The sequence below is a fragment of the Nematolebias whitei genome, chromosome 4, assembly GCF_014905685.2.
Source record: "Nematolebias whitei isolate Nwh7 chromosome 4, NemWhi1, whole genome shotgun sequence".
NCBI lineage: Eukaryota > Metazoa > Chordata > Actinopteri > Cyprinodontiformes > Rivulidae > Nematolebias > Nematolebias whitei.
The window spans coordinates 48,841,037-48,858,384 of NC_056501.1; the positions used below are offsets into that span (position 1 = coordinate 48,841,037).

Genomic DNA, 17,348 nt, shown 5'->3' on the forward strand with positions numbered 1-17,348 from the left:
ACAGGAACATGTCTGCATTGGACCCTGCCAGGAGTCCAACAGATTCTTAAAGCCACTTAAAGAGGTCAAGGTCGAGAGCTTCAAATCTTTTTGTAAGATATTCCAGGAAACAGGAGCGGAGTAGGAGAAGGACCTTTTGCCTAGTTCAGTCCTCACTGAGGGAACACTGCAGGTAATAATGTCCTGAGAGCACACTCCGTAGCTGCACTCACGCAGAGACATGTAGGAGGAGATGTATGAAGGCAGCAGACCAAGAAGTGATTTAAAGATGAAAATGTACCAGTGAGAGAGTCTGCGTGAAGTTAATGATGTCCAGTTAACCAGTGAATACAGTGTGCAGTGGTGGGTACGATAATCACAGCCAGTTATGAATCTTAGTGCACCATGATAGACAGCATCCAACATCTGCAGGGTTCTTGTAGGAGCGTTCATGTAAATAATATCACCAAAATCAATTGAGGGAAGGAAAGTCACAGATACAAGGTGTTTTCTAGCATTCAGGGTTAGACAGGATTTGTTTCTGAAAAAGAAACCCAGTTTAACTTTCAGTTTCTTTACCAAGTATGTTTATGTTTATGTAAACATTTGTTCCCTTCAGTTTTTTTGCTTGCATTATTACCTTGTTTCTTGATTTCCTGCTAATGAACTTGATGACTATGGATGGTTTGGCTTTATCAGATTTGTTGGGCAGGGTGTGACAGATTGAAATGTCCTCATGTTCGATGTCAAAGTCTTTGTTTTGTAAAAAATTCACTACTTGCTCCTCCAGAGTCTGTAGTTCTTCCTGTGGTGCATCTTCTGTAGTGCTAGTACCAGCAACAACTCTTGCATATGTCCGGTTCCTAACTTCCAGTCCAGTGATCACCAAGTTGTCTATTTTTGTGTATTGTTCCATGTCGTCTACTTTCTGTTCCAGTTCAGCTATTTTCCTGTCTTTATTAGTCATCAGTTCTTTCAATTGTCTCACTTCTTCAAACAGTCCTGTCAGTAATTCACATTTAGCTGATAATTTATTCAGTTCAGCACTCAAAAAGTTCAAAGATTTTTTAACTTCCTCCGTATCTTCTGAATTATTTTCCGACATTTGTCTCTTATCTCTGTGTTTGCTCGGCATTACTCACGATACTTCTGGATTATTGGTCTCAACTCTCAGAAGCACAGGATCCAGCCACAAGGTTCACATGCTTATGTTGTTAGCTTATGTTGTTAGCCGAGGCCTAGCGAGGTCTAGCCGAGGCCTAGCGGCAACAACCTCCAGGTCCCACGTGGTCCCACGATTCACTCGGCCCAGAAGTTCGCAGCCCCAACGGTAACAGACCAGGTCCCGGTTGCAACAGCTCCCAGATCCCACTGCTGTAGTTTAGCTTCCTCGGTTTCAGCGGCTCGCAGGTCCAATCGGCGGCGGACCGGGTCTCCGCCGCAAACCACTCGGTTTCAGCGGCTCGCAGGTCCAACAGTGGCGGACCGGGTCTCCGACGTAAACTGCTCGGTTTCAGTGGCTTGCAGGTCCAACAGCGGCGGACCGGGTCTCCGACGTAAACTGCTCGGTTTCAGCGGCTATATATATATATATATATATATATATATATATATATATATATATATCCACTATATATATATATATATATATATATATATATATTAGAGCATCTCAGTGTGACCTTAGCCCAAGTAAGGAGTACTTTCAAGAGGATTAATCCGCACAAAGAAACCGGCCCAGACAACATCGCCGGAAAAGTGTTGAAAGAATGTGCTGATCAGCTCTGTGAGGGGCTGGCAGACATCTTTAACACCTCACTTACCCTAGAGACAGTTCCCACCTGCCTGAAAACTTCCACCATTGTTCCATTCCCAAAAAGCTCTACAGTGACTGGTCTGAATGACTATCGGCCAGTGGCCCTCATCCCGATAGTCGCTAAATTGGCGGCTGTGGCTGAGTTGTTAGAGCAGTCGTCCTCCAATGCGAGAGTTGGGGATTCAAATCCACCAGCAGTCACATGTCCAAGTGTCCCTGGGCAAGACACTGAACCCCTCAAAGCCTCCGATGTGTGTCCCATCGGTGTATGAATGTGATAAAGCTCTGATTAGTCTCTTTAGAATGATTTGTGCAATTAATTGTGGAGAGATCTAGTAGAGTGCTGTATGAATGGGTAAATAAGGACACAGATTTTAGTGTAAAGCGCTTTGTGTATCTTGAATTAAGATAGAAAGGCACTATATAAGTACAGTCCATTTACCATTTAAATGCTTTGAAAAACTGGTCATGACTCGCATCAAAACAACCATCAACATCAACGAGGACCCTCATCAGTATGCATACCATAAGAACCGATCAACAAAGGATGCCATCTCCTCTGTGGTCCACAGTGCGCTCAACCACCTGGAGCAGAAATACTCTTACGTCCGTATGCTCTTTGTGGACTTAACATCCACCTTCAATAACATGACCCCCCAAGCCCTGATGGACAAACTATTCACACTAGGACTAAGCCCCTCCATTTGCAACTGGGTACTAAACTTCTTAACAAACTGACCACAGTTAGTGAGGATCCACAACCTCTCCTCCTCCACCATAACCCTCAGCACTGGCTCTCCTCAGGGATGTGTGTTGATCTCCCTCCTGTTTCCTCTGCTCACATATGATTGTGCAGCTACCCATCCAGGCTGTCACATTGTAAAGTTTGCAGATGATACAGCAGTTGTGGGATGCATCACAAACAACGATGAGTCCAGCTACAGGCAAGAGGTGGAACACCTGGAGAGCTGGTGCAAAGAGAATAACCTTCACATCAATGTGAAGAAGACAAAGGAGATGATTGTGGACTTCAGAAGGAACAAACACACTTACACCCCCTTGAACATAAGAGGATCTGTGGTGGAAGTGGTCTCCAGCTACAAGTACTTGGGTGTGCACATGAATGACAACCTCAGCTGGAGCAACAACACCACCAGCCTGATCAAGAAAGCTCATCAGACACTACTTCCTCAGGCGGCTGAGACAAGCTGGTCTGGGAAGCTCAGTCCTCACCTCCTTCTACAGATGTGCAGTGGAGAGCATCCTGTGCTCCAGCATCAACATGTGGCATGGAGGCTGCACAGCTGCAGAAAAAAAAATCTTTGCAGAGAGTGGTGAAGGCTGCACAGAAGATGTTGGAATCAGCCTCCCCACCATCAGACATCTACACCTCCAGATGCAGGAAGAGAGCCACCTGCATCGTGAAGGACCCCACTCACCCAGCACACACACTTTTTGCCCCACTCCCCTCAGGAAGGAGGTTGAGGAGCATTAAGTGTAGAATCACTAGACTGAGGAACAGCTTCTACCCTGAGGTTGTTAGTAGGGCATTAACAGAGTACTCGAGTAATCTACACATCGATTGCTAGGACCTCTATCGAGATTAAAAATGTAATGTCGAGTAACCGTAGTGACGTCATATTATGTGACCACCGTATGACCATAGGGGGCGGTGTTGCACTGTTGCAGGTCACAGAGTATGGTGTAACACCGGGTCCAATCCACCGCCCATCCACTGTTTTAAGTTTCGTTTCTGACGTGCTTAGTTTGCAGTTTAATAACAATAACTAATAGTTTAGTTTTTCCTGTGACTTATTTGCAGTATGATAAATGGTAGGAGCATAATATACTCTCCCAATGTTTTGTTGATTTTTTTTTGTAAATAATTACCTTTTATTGCAGTTTTATTTATTTATTTATTTTTGTATCTTGAGATCTATGACATCATCAAATACTCGAGTTCTACTCAGGTTTTATTATGTTAATGTCGAGTTTAAAAATTATATACTCGTTCAACCCCTAGTTGTTAGACTCATGAATATCTAATCAGAATAATCACTGTGAAAAATCACATCATGTTGCTACTGATCTGTTTCAATGTTGCTGCTGATCTGTTTCATGTTGCTGCTGATCTGTTTCATGTTGTGGTGTTCATGCTTGCTCATCTGCTCACACAGACTCATGCTCATTTTCATGATGCTGTTCGACGTAATGTTTTTATGCTATTAGTGCTTAGTGTATTTGTGTGAATGCCTACAAGGCATTCACACTATTGTTTTCCTGTTTATATGGCTATGACTTTGATTATTGATGCAACTTTAGCTTTTGGAGATATTTAACCTTTTCTGCCATTTTGACTTTCATTGAAAATTAATGAAGCTATCTATAAACAGGCCAAGGGTGCCATCTGCCAGTTTTCAAAATACCCTACATTAACCTTAGAAGCATGAAATTTGGTACATTTGTCCAATTCCCCAAGATGCACAGGAAACCTTCTGGCACCAATGTTATACGATAAACAGGAAGGTGGCCATTTTGGAATCCTGTCCTAAGTTTCACACCTTTTGGCGGTTTACAGCCTCTGCATTTTTTGCTCAATCGGTTTCAAACTTGGCCATTTTGGACAAAAGGCATGGGGGACGAAAAGTTATCTAAATGGTGTGTTTTGGAGCATGCTGAAGGGGTGGGCCAGACCTCCAAGTGTGATATCTCGCCATGAAAAACGAAACGCTAATAGCTCTTACACAAAAAATGTCGGAGACATCAAACCTTCAGTGATTGATCCACATCCGGTCCCCTGCAAGAGTAAATAGTCAAATCATGACATCATTTGAGCCACGCTCCCTGACAACAGGAAGTGTAAAGTTTTACGTTGAAAGCCCCAAGCTGACTTCGTTACCTAATCAGCATGATAGTGTGTCCAGTGATCGAAGACATGTTGGTGTAACTTGCTTTCCAACACTGACAGTTTTGGGTGGAGCATGTGGGCGGCGTGGCGTGGCGAAGTAAAATGTAACGCCGTCGCCATATGTTTGTTTCTAAATTCCACAGGTTTGAGCCGACGTGTACCAAAATCAGTATGATCGATCATTATCCACCCCTTAAACAGGAATACATGATAAGTGGCCAATAGCCTCCACAGCGCCCCCTACATTATTCCAACAGTTATAACACAGTGATACATCATCCGATCTGAACCGAAATTTTGGTGTTTAATCAGTGAGCACTTAAAGATACATTGGTATTGTTGACTCATGACATCACTTAAGGCCCACCCACTCAGAGAATAAACTGACAGTTATTGGGTGACTCTTCCAGCTTGGCCCAGTGTAAGATATAAAACTGTAACTGTTGATTACCACACGACATGTGGAAAAGCAAATATGAAGTGCTCGTCAAACATTCGCAATAAAACAGGGAGTCACAATAACTCATGTCTGGAAGGTCAGATTTCACGTATACTTGTAAGACCTGGAGCTGGACAAGTACTGAAATGGACGGAAGGCAATGTCAAAATTCAGGAAATGCGCCTCGTAGTGAACGTGTGCGGGATTGGCATGAGAGCATTCGTGATGGTGACTGGGTGGAGTGGCTGGAGCTCCTGCGATCGCGGTATGGCCAGAGCGGTGCTTTGCTGCAAGGGCCTTCAATGGTATTCACATGTGCATTTTCGCAGGAAAAGAAAAGTCTCTAGTTTTAGTTGATGTTTTTTTTTAGTTCATATCTTAGAGCTTATTACTGTTTTTCTTATACATTTTATTGTTGGATGTAACTGAGACCCTGTGTGCATAATTTCGCTCCACCACATGTACCACATGTGGTGCGAATGACAATAAAGAAACTCTGACTCTGATATATATATATATATATATATATATATATATATATATATATGTGTGTGTGTGTGTGTGTGTGTGTGTGTGTGTGTGTGTATATGGCTTTATAAAACCTTGCCCACACTCTTGCAATATTCTAAACAAGGTTTCTAAACTCTAAATGTGCTAAAAGAGCACATCATGTCAGGATCTCTGCTCTTTGCCACACTGCAATCACATTCATCACCAGTTTCATTCCCAATCTCCCTCCTTCTCTGTAAATAAACAATTTAAATACTGTAATATTTTAAATAAACAACCCGTGCAGCATGGATTGTTTATTTAAAATACTACACAATTTAAATTGTAGAGAAGAGAAGTGCAGCAGGACAGCAAAGGTTAACCCTTCACGCAGCCAATGCTGCACAGAGCAGAAATGTAGTTTTTGATCAATTACACTGTAACAACTGAACATAGAAGTTCTAAAATAATCAAATATAACTTTTAATACACATTTTGTGATTATGATGATTTTATGATGTGACATACTTTGAATTATAAGTTGGAAGACAAATGTCGATTGGTGCAGCTGGACAGCAAAGGGTTAACCCTTCACAAAGCCGCTTCAGCATGGAGCAGAAATGTGTGCATTGCAGAGAGCGCTGGTAGGTGGCAGAGAACGGAGATCATGACAGAGGGAGTTTCTCCCTGCACCCAATGATTTAGCAGGTTCTATGTCATTTAAAATAATTTATTTAAAAAAATAATAATCCACGCCGCTCGTGTGGTTCATCCATTAATCGGCCAATTGTGTGTCATGTCCAATCTTACTTTGAAAAATCGCGAAAGAGCAAGTCTGCAAAAATCGAATCGTGAAGTAGAGAGGGACTACTGTATTGCCAAATAAATAAATAATAAAAGCCTCATTGAGATTTTTCATTCTTTCAGTGGATGGTTGCATAGACTGGTCGGTGGACTTGAAGGTGTACCATGTGCTGGCTGGTGAGCCTGTTCGGGTCAAATGTGCCTTGTTCTACAGCTACATACGAACCAACTATACCATGGCCACTAATGTCAAGCTGCGCCTCATCTGGTACAAGAACAAAGGAGATGCAGAGGTATGACTGGTTTATAGTTAAAAAAAAATGGAACAGTAGGAGAAGAAGGAGATTGAAATACGTATTTGCTTTCAAGAATGGGCAACATGTCAAAGAACCGGCTGAGTTTTGTAAATGACTGGAATCCACTGAGGGATTTTTCAAGATCTCCCATCATTCAGCCATGTTCTAATTGGATCATGTAGAGTGTGAGGAGTGAAATTCGTTTGTCTACTGAAGGGGCCATTAATATTTTAGTTGTTGACACATAATGTTAAAAACATGCTTTATATGTGAAACAGATAGGGCTGCACATGGAGCTTTTAGATTCAGTTACTTCTTCATTTAACTTGGATGTATTTACTTCAGGACTTTGTTCTGTTGCTTTGTTTTAAAAGTCTGAAGCCCAGTGAAATTCGCATCATTCTAGAAAAATAAAATCTTGAATTAAATTTGTAAGTCTTGGTAAAGGGAAGAACACCCTTGGTAAATGTTTTTGCATTCAGGCAAAGCAATAAATTTTCTGCCAAATGAAATTGGCTTCCAATAAATTCCAACAGTATCTCCATTAATGGGATGTACCATAAGGAATCTACAAGTATAGTTGACTAAAATTTCAGACAGAATTAAAAGTTTGCACATATAATTATAAAATGTTTAGCAAGTAGTTTTTCTACACTAACAAAAATACAATTTTTAGTATATGCCAGGTGTAGCAGATCCTCATATAGATAAACTATACATGTATTATGTGTAAAACAGAATTAGGAGGTGTGCACCCCTCTTTTAGGGCACGCTATATAACTGTTGTTATTTAAAGGGAAAAAATTATCATCAAAGGCTGAAGTTAATTAGAACATTGTGTGTGGGGTGTATCATGAAAGACATCTTTATTGAACACATAGCAACACTTACCACAACAGTGTATGCATGTTCTGCTAAGAGCACAACAAAGCAAATATTTTGCAATGTGATATTTTTTTTTTCTTTAGCACTGAGCAAGGCCTAAACTCTCTTCATTTTATGTTTATTTTATTTTTATTTAACCATTATTTCACCAGGAAGATCCCATTGAGATTAAAAATCTATTTAGCAAGAGAATGTTGCAATCCTGCATCTTTCTGGTTGTGCAATGTGAGCAAAACCCTCAGAATCTCAGTTAGTATGCATTATTCTAGAGACAAGATTCACAGCTCCTTGAAGGGAGCAGCATCTTATGGTCCAGTTCCTTTTAAAGAGTCATTCAATTTTGAATGGTTGGTCTTGTGGTATGGTCAGTGATATACAAAATGATGTACAGCCAAATCATGTGACTTGTCAAGCAAGCAAGTGACATGGCCACAAGTTGTAAGGAGTGCAACGATTCAGGAGGGTGGGTGTTCCTGCTTGACAAGATGTGGTACAGCCCTGACATCATATGTCACTACCATTCAAAACTGAACAGCTCTTTGAAAAGAATGGATGTTCAAACTCTGATTCCCTTCAAAGACCATATATCCCATCTCTACCATTTATCAAAGAGACATTTTTCTTGCATTGGACAAGTCTGACAGCACAACAGCTTAGTGATTATCACTGTTGCCTCACAGCAAGAAAGTCCTGGGTTCTATTCCCAGTTTAGACCTGGGGGTATAGTTTGCATGTTCTTCTCATATTTGTGTGGGGTTTTATCCAGGCACGCCGGTTTCCTCCCACAGATCAAAAACATGCGTTAGGCTGATTGGTGGCTCTAAATTGTCCCTAGGTGTGAGTGAGAGAGTGAATGGCTGTTTGTCTCGTTTGTCTCTATATGTCCCTGTGATGGACTTGCGACCTGTCCAGGGTGTCCCCCGCCCCTCGCACAATGATTGCCGGACATGGGCACCGGCGACCCCCGTGACCCAAAATGGAAGAAGCGGGTAAAAGATAATGGATGGATGGATGGTTGATTATTCTGAAGAGGATCAACACACAGGTCTAGTTGAAAAAAAAAAAAAACATTCTAAAAAAGTTCAATCTGGTCCTCTGGACATTCAAAAAAACAAAACAAAGCAAAACAACAACAAAAAAATGTAGAAACCATTTCGTCTCTCATCCGAGAGACTTCCTCAGTCTGAGGAGCTGTATTCAGCTCAGTCTCTTAAATAGCACCTTCTCAGAGTGGATCAACCAGTTTGCTGCTGACAACCAAAACCAGATGATCACATGATCAAGAAGGACCATCAGCCTAACAATGGATCATTAGCACACTGATGGCTGTTTACTGTTCACAGAGGGCTGAGTGATACTAGCAATCACAGCATTGTAAGAGGGGGACAGTTGAACATGGAGGCTCCACCCCTGTTTAATGATGGACGGTTTCTTTTCACAAAGATGGCCTCCTTTACTCCTCTCTCAAACCATCGTTCCCCTCTGTCCAGGATGTGCACATCTTCATCCCTGAAAGAGTGACCGCTGGCCTGGAGATGAGTGTAGACCGCAGAGTCCTGGCCTGATGTTGAAGACGAAACATTTCTACATTTTTTTGTTGTTTTGCTTTGTTTTGGTTTTTTGAATGTCCAGAGGACCAGATTTAACTTTTTAGATTTTTCTACCTGGATTATTGAGCATGCATCAGGATATTTCAAACATACATTGTTTGAGTCACGTCCCCAAATGTTAATACACAGAAAGTAGAAGCTCTAATAAAACATACATTTGCTGGAATTTTCTTGTCTATTTCTGTGGAAACAGTCCAGATTGTAAATCTAAACAGTAATACAGGAGGACTGCTTTAAAATGTAGTTATAGGTGTAATGTTCATGAAAGTGATCTGTGGATAAATTGGTATGGTAGTTATGACCGTATGACAATTACTTCAAATTTGCATTGTTCATTTTTTTAACTTTACCGTATATTTTTTAAAATCCCTTTCAAATTGACTTTCAGGAACCCATCGTCTTCTCAGGTCATAGACTGAGTAAAGAAGACGACTCCATCTGGTTCAGATCTGCTGAATTGGAAGATAATGGATTCTACACATGTGTTCTAAGGTATTGTGTCTGCATGACTATACACCTAGCTGTTCTAAATTTATTCTGACCAGGAATCTTGTTCTATCCTTGAGTAAAATGCTGTACCTTGTTAAAGACAGTAGCTGGCTGCGGACCACTGGACCCGGAACACCCCTCCAGCCCATGTCTTTCCCCCGGGCTCGAATCTCCCTCAGAAGTGGCAACTCACATTATCAATAAATCAAGGAAACATCAATTAAGTTTTATCAGTTAGTTGCCTGTAATTCTGTCACTCAATATTTTAAGTGATTTGGAAGTCAAATATTTAGCAAAGTTCTTGCTCCTTATATTATATACAATATTCCAGCCTAATTTATCATCCAAAACAACATCTAAAATTTAGCTTATCTACATTATAGACAAATCAATAGTCTTTACTTAAAATCATGAATTGTGTCATTCCTGATTATAAATATTTACTGGCTTTCGGTCCTCCATTACACTCTGATACCTCACTGGTTGTTCCATCTGCCCAGTTTATGTCCACAATTCTCTTTCGGGTATCTCCTGTAGAGAAAAATGGGGTGGGAGGGGTGGGGGTGGGGGGGGTATATAGCCATCCATCCATGCTGCAGCACTTTATAATTAAACATTTCTAAAAAGTATTCACAGTAGTTGTTTCAGTTCAGCACTGCTCCAGAGACCTGTGAAGGGTTAATGTTGTTCAAGATATACAAACCACATCAATTAAATAATCCTCAAAGATAATCTTTGTATAACTAGTATTTTTTTTTAAGGGACAGGCACCGGTGAAGTGAAAATTTCTCTTTTGAAAACATAAAATTACCAATTTTAATCTGCATTTCTTTAATTTAACACTAAGACCATATCTTAAAACTAAAGGGCACTCGCTGTGAGATAATCTCAGCTCTCATCATGACTCCTTCAAAACATTCTGTTAAATCTCATAGTTAATGTCGACTTGTATTACCATTTAAAACTGTCCATAATTTAAAGGTGGATCCATTTATCTGTCAATTACTTGAAGGTGAACCTTCACTGGGGTACATTTTGACATATAGTGTTTGTCTGAAAAGAAGATGTCTTTCCATCTCTGTAAAATATTAAGCACTCTGTGTGTGCATATAAAAGTGTGTGCACATGCGTGTGTTTGAACGTGACTTCTATTTAACCAGGCAAATACCTTTTAGGTCACCAGGCATAGCCAGCAAAGGAGGCCTAACTTTGCTAAGGAGGCCTTGTGCCTCAAAGCCTAACATACATGTGTTTTGTCTGTGGGAGGAATAAAATGATTAATAGTTTTATTACCTGAAATTAAAAACCCAAACATACACAGCTCCATTACCAACCCTCGCATGAATCAGTGTTGCTTAACCTGAATAGTATACATGTTATTTATTTATGTAAATATTAATGAATAATTTAAATGTTTAAATATTATATTGTAGAGGCAGGGCAGCCGGCTTGGGACCCGAAAGTCCCAGGTTCGATCTCCAGTCACTGCACATCACGTGGCGTCTCTGGGCAACACGTCTCATCCCCAAAATGTCCCCCGGGCGCTTTCAATAGCTGCCCACTGCACCACCTGGTGGTGGATGGGTTAAATGCAGAGACTAATTTCGCCATTGTATGGAAACATACAGTGCTGACATTGTGATGACATTATTATTATTATTATTATTATTATTGTCTACTCTTCTCCTCCCCTGAGTCCAGATGAGAGCTGTCATCAATCCCAACAGACCCAACAATTTTATTTACTAAAAATAAGAAACACCTCACCATTTTACCCCAGGTGAATCACCTGAACTCGCATCCAAAGGAAGGTTATTTAAATTTCACAGCACTGATCATTACACATGTATGTCAGTAACAAAACACAATTAATTAATTAAAGAGTGTTTTCTGCCAAGGACACTTAACTTTTATAGAAATATGTCATTATAGCTGTTTCTAATCTACTAATACATTTATCACAATATTCCCCAAATACTTTTACCCTGGTTGGTTTAATTTCACAGATGTGTTTGAGTTCCCTCATTGATTTAATTTAATTTCACCTGTAATAATTCAAAATCTTGCAATAAAATGAAAAAAAAAAAAAAAAAACAAGGTCAGACGACCCTGGTAGTCGTCCTGTTTATCTAGGCAACAAGGCTCCAGTTAGTCTGCTCCAGACACAATGACACCATGATCCACACACGTTACTGTAGTAAGTGAAAAACATCTTTGACCTGTCGCAGTATCTTCAGAGAGAAGGTCTTTGTGTGTTCATCTACTCACATCAACTTGAGTACAGAGATTTCTGTTTTCTGTCTGGGCTGCCAGTTTGAACTGTACCTGTTGGTCTTGAAAAGTTGTTTAAATAAAATGATGTTAATATAAAACGTCACTTAGCAATTTTATGCCTGATGTGTGACAATGTTTTTCCCCGCCTTTGGTTTTTTTAAGTTGTGTACATTTCTTGTCATTAAGTGACCTTGTACTAGATGGCTGCTAAAGTTATCAATTCTCTTGTACATCTGTAAAGTAACCCATATGAGTTATACATTAATAAACATACACTATCATTCATACAGCAGACACTCACTTACCCTCCAACATCAAACATGTAACAAATATACATGGCATTTACAATGTTATATTTCCCTATACCAGCCAAACTAAGGTTCTTATTTGTCCCTCAACTTATAAAAACACATTTCCATCCCTGCCTTATTCTAAAAGCTATCAATCCCTGTCTTTAACCATAACAGCTCCATATGGTCATCTGCAAGTATTCTTTTTCTAGATTCTTTCTAGGAATCGTAGCAAATACAGGTGTTTATTTTAAGGATTCTGCCGTATCAGGAGCACAGCCTCGAGCACAAGAAAAATGTTCCTTGGGAATGCACTACTGGCCAGTCTGTTTCCAACTACAGACCTAAGGAGGCTTTAATAAACAGAAACCCGAGGTCATCAACTTCTTTCAAGGAGTTATCAAAAAAGGCACCCAAAAACCCAGTAGAGTTTTCTTCGAACTGTCGCATGACCACACCTCTTTTTTTTTTTTCCCTTGTCCTGTCCGGCATTGTGACACTTAGAATTATTGTCTGAGTGTCAAAGTGATGCCCAACAGATTTACTTTCACAAGCAGAGCATTATGGCTGGCCTTAATGCTCCACTTGATATATAAATTAAATTTTATTAGAATATGCTTTGGGTTTGTTCCAGATATAATGGACACGGGGACGGAAAACAAAGATAATAACAAAGCAGAAAACTGAGAGAAGAGTTAAAATGTAAAGAAGGAGATAGGAATAGAGGAGAGAGAGGGATACAGAGAACACAAATCAACATCATTGAAGTCTGCCTCTAGACCTGCGGGGAAAAAAAAAGAAAAACGACAAAACCGAGAAACCACAACAACAAACAACTTATATAATGATACTTATAACATAATTAGAAAGTATTTTACACAGTACATGGTAATACAATATATATTTGATGGCCACCACAACCCAAATGAGTGTGTATCTGATGAACACCTGAATCTAAACACCTGTGTGAGCATGCTTATCACTATAAGGTTTCTCCATAAAAATGTTCAATAGTGGATGTGGGGACCCATAAACCCGTCCCCACAGGACAAGAAGGTAACACAGGGAAGACCGGAACCACAGACACACAGCGGTCCCTAAGCCCAGAACTCTGGGAGTCCTCCAACAGGGACACCCGCACCCCCCAGAGAGAGAAGCAAAGGGAAGCCCCGGGCGATCCCCAGCAACCACAATGCAGAAACCCCAGGAGGCTGTTGCAACGAGTCAACAGGCCCCGCTGGCAACCCGCCCCTCCAGAGTAGATCCGGCCATGGACACCAAGCCCCAAGGTCATACCACCCCCCAACAGAGCCAGGGCACCCAGGCCCCCGCAGGCAGCCACCAGGGCGGGCCCGCACACACCTCACCACCCAGCCCCAGCTGCTGAGAGCCACCAATGCAACGGCGGCAGGGGGGCCCACCACCGACCGGAGGAGAGCACGAATGGGGGGCCAAAACTGATCCAAGAGAGGGGACCACCTAAAACCCAACCTGAGACAAACAGGCACACAGAGACTGCCCGACAGAGCCTCTGTCGGGCCTTCCATGCACCCCACCCACCCAACAGTGACCGCAAGCCGGCCCCAGGCCAGGGGCCAGAGCAGCAGGGAGCAGCAGCCGAGGAAGGCCGGCCCAGCACACCAATGAAAGCCCCACACCACAAGCCCGGAGAGGCCCTGGCATGCCACCCATGCACCCCCCCCCCCACACACACACAGCACCCCCCACTGTGAATGTCACATCAGGTCGACCAGCCAGCACCCCGTTGAAGTGAAGCCATGCCCCCGACCGCCGCCACGCACTACCAATGACCACACACACACATTCACAGCCGACTCCCCGCCAGAACCCGGCAGCTACCCCAGCCAAAGGGCTGGCCATCGCAACAAAGAACTCCGATCAAAAGATCCAAACAATCCAGGGAGAACCAGAGCACCAGCCCCAATCGCCCCCCATGGCCCAATAGCTCAGCCCACCAGCTCCCCCACTGACCCCAATAGGCACCCCTATTCTCCGAGATCCACCAGGGGAGGGAGGCTCCAGTGCATCCATCCAAGAGCAGGAGGCAGCCGCACCACCAGGGACCCAGGTCACGGACCGGCACATAGCCCCGTGGACCGACAAGAACCTGGGCCAGCGACCCCCCCCCCCCCGAGATCATCCAGACCCCCAACCCGATCCCTAGCTCAACACCCAGCCCCCCAATCAAAGAAGCCACCAAACTCCAGCAGCGACAATCAGCCAGGAGTACCCGAACAGCCGCAGACAGAGCACCGCAATGACTGAGGGTGCACCCCCAACCCCCAGAAAAGGACTGACCAGTCCACCACAGCAACACCCACAATGAGAGCACCCCATGCAAGGGAGGGCCGAACACGCCCAGACACCCCCGGGCCAACAGTGCAGAGCCACCTGAGCAAAAGCCCCCCCACCCACAGCCCCCCACAGCCCAGACCCCCAGTCAAGCACCAGACCGCAGCCACAGACAGGCAGGAAGACACCCAGGCTGAGTCAACCCGCCCCCCCATCCCCCACGGCAGAGGCCCCAAAGTCCACCAGCGCACCAATGGCCCCCAGGCCAGTAACCTGCGCCCACTGGCACAGACTGCCCAGAGGCCTGCATGCAGCCAGCAGAGGTCAACGCCCAGAACCACCAAAGCCATCTCCCCAGTTGAGCGCCATTGCCGTGGGCCCACGACCCCCCCATGCCCCCAGCCTCGATACCCCCCACATCAACCACGATGCCCCACGGGACGAAATCAAAGGGGTTTACCCACCTCCACTATGGGTTGGAGCCAATCAAAGAAGACCAGAGAGATTGTTCTGATGTGGAGGTACAGGCTATCTCAAGACTGATGTAATCCAACAAAAGGTCTTTATATTGTTTAATACTAAGAGTATTTTTATTTTTCAAATTCATGAGTATAGTTTTTTGCTATACATAAAGCAGAAAAAAATCATGAGAATTGACTTTGTCTCCAAGGTGACATCATCTAAGTGGCCCAATAAGCAAACTGATGGAGAGAGTGGAATATTACATCTCAGACACTCTGATAAGTCTTCATATATCTGGCACCAAAACCTCTGAACAGGTGGACAGAACCAAAATGCGTGGATGTAATTGTCAGGAATATTGTTTGTACACTGTGAGCAAACATTAGATGATGCGAAACCCATCTTGAACATCCGTTGACCTGTGTAGTGTACTCTATGAAGGTTTTTGTATTGTATTAATTGTAAATTGGGGTTTTTAATCATCTTAAAAGTTCTTAGACATATCTGAGACCAGAAGTTTTGGTCAAAGTTGACTGACAAGTCTGTCTATCATTTTACACTGGGAAGGGATATTGATCCATCTATTTTAATGAGTGTTCGGTAAATCTTAAGATAGTAATTTGGGAGGGTTAAGATTTAGGGATTCTAATACACTTGTTGGTATTTCAATTCTAGTGTTATTAAGGTTAAATTTATTTTTTGTTACAGATTTTATTTGTTGATATTCTAAAATTTTATTCTTATCAATCCCATATTGTGTTATTGATCTGTTAAATGGGATATAGTCTACTTCCTCATATATATGTTCCAAATATTTGATTCCTTTACACCTCCAACCTGGGAAGTTTATCATATTGCAACCACCAGGGCTCTCATTTCCCCTCCAACTCATGACCCATTCATCCCACCTCAATCTGTAGCTCCTTTTGACCATTTTGAACCCATCACTTTATCTTCTCTAGAGCAGGTCATGAGCAACTTGAAACCTTCTGGTTCCCCCTTTGATGTGGTCCCCCCTCGACTACTAAAGGAGGTTTTTCCAACTCTAGGTCCGTCCATTCTGGCTATAGTAAACAGTAGTTTATCCACTGACGTGGTGACAAAATCCTTTAAACATGCTGCCGTCCAGCCTCTCCTGAAAAAACCAAACCTTGACCCCTCAGTCGTGTCCAACTTCGGGCCTGTCTCCAAACTCCCATTTGTTTCTAAAGTACTGGAGAAAATAGTCGAGTCCCAGTTGAAGTGCTTCCTGGAGGATCACGCCATCTTAGAACTTTTCCAATCTGGCTTTAAACCTCTCCACAGCACTGAAACTGCCCTACTGAAGGTCTTTAACAACATCTTCAGATCACTGTATCGACCTCTCTGCTCTAACCCTGTCAGAAAAACAAAGAGTCACTAATCTGAGCATGATAATGGACCCTTCCCTGAAGCTTAACAGTCATGTAAACATGATTGTTAAATTATGCTTCTTCCAACTTAGGCAGCTGTCTAAACTGAAGCCCATATTGTCCAAAAAGAACCTGGAGACAGTAATACATGCATTCATTACATCTAGGCTTGACTACTGCAATTCGCTCCAGTTTGGTATCAGTCAGACCTCCATTGCACGACTACAACTGGTCCAGAATGCAGCAGCCCGATTTTTAACCAGTACAGGCAAAAGAGAGCACATTACACCAGTTTTGGCCTCACTGCTGTAGTGAACTAGGCCTAAGGTCAAATCTTGACCTTAAGGACCATATGGAACAGAAACTGTCATTTCATTGATTTGAATCCAGAAATACAGGTTGACCCATCCTGAGACTTTCTTTCTTGAATTAATCAAGTGAAAGAAGACTATTTTCGATTATCATTACTATTTTACAAATGTTTGATAATCAAATTGTGTTAGTTCAATCCATTTTTAAATGTTGAAGTGAACTACTCATTTTTAAATCAACTGTGAAACAGTAATAACGATTTTTAATCCTCATTCAAAGTGAAATCAAGTTGGAATATGTTACAGAGTAATGATTCAATTTCTTGATCGTCTGTTTGAAATGAGCAAGTGGTGTAAGTTGGTCAAAGTTCAAGTTTCGGTCAACTGCAAGTTTACTGAAAAAGAAATGTCATGTTTAACTTTTACAGCAAGATACTGGAGAAGTGACTCCACGAAGTTGGAGTTCTTCATAACAATCTTCTGTCTGTTCTTAAACAATCTTAATCTTTTTCCTTGACTTTTCATAACACCTTACATCACAAAACACACCTCTGTTTTGGTCAATCGACCAATCAGAAAGTTCTCAAATGAA

General features: G+C 42.3%; 1 protein-coding gene across 1 annotated transcript in view; it reads left to right on the forward strand.

Annotated features, from left to right (window-relative positions):
• The window catches only part of il1rapl2 (interleukin 1 receptor accessory protein-like 2), a 460,778-nt gene that overhangs the window by 203,220 nt on the left and 240,210 nt on the right, over positions 1 to 17,348 (forward strand). Inside the window, exons 2-3 of the mRNA XM_037675424.1 lie at positions 6,559 to 6,728; positions 9,615 to 9,718. Of these exons, the coding sequence (XP_037531352.1) occupies positions 6,559 to 6,728; positions 9,615 to 9,718 (274 nt within the window). The remainder of the gene's footprint in view (positions 1 to 6,558; positions 6,729 to 9,614; positions 9,719 to 17,348) is intronic.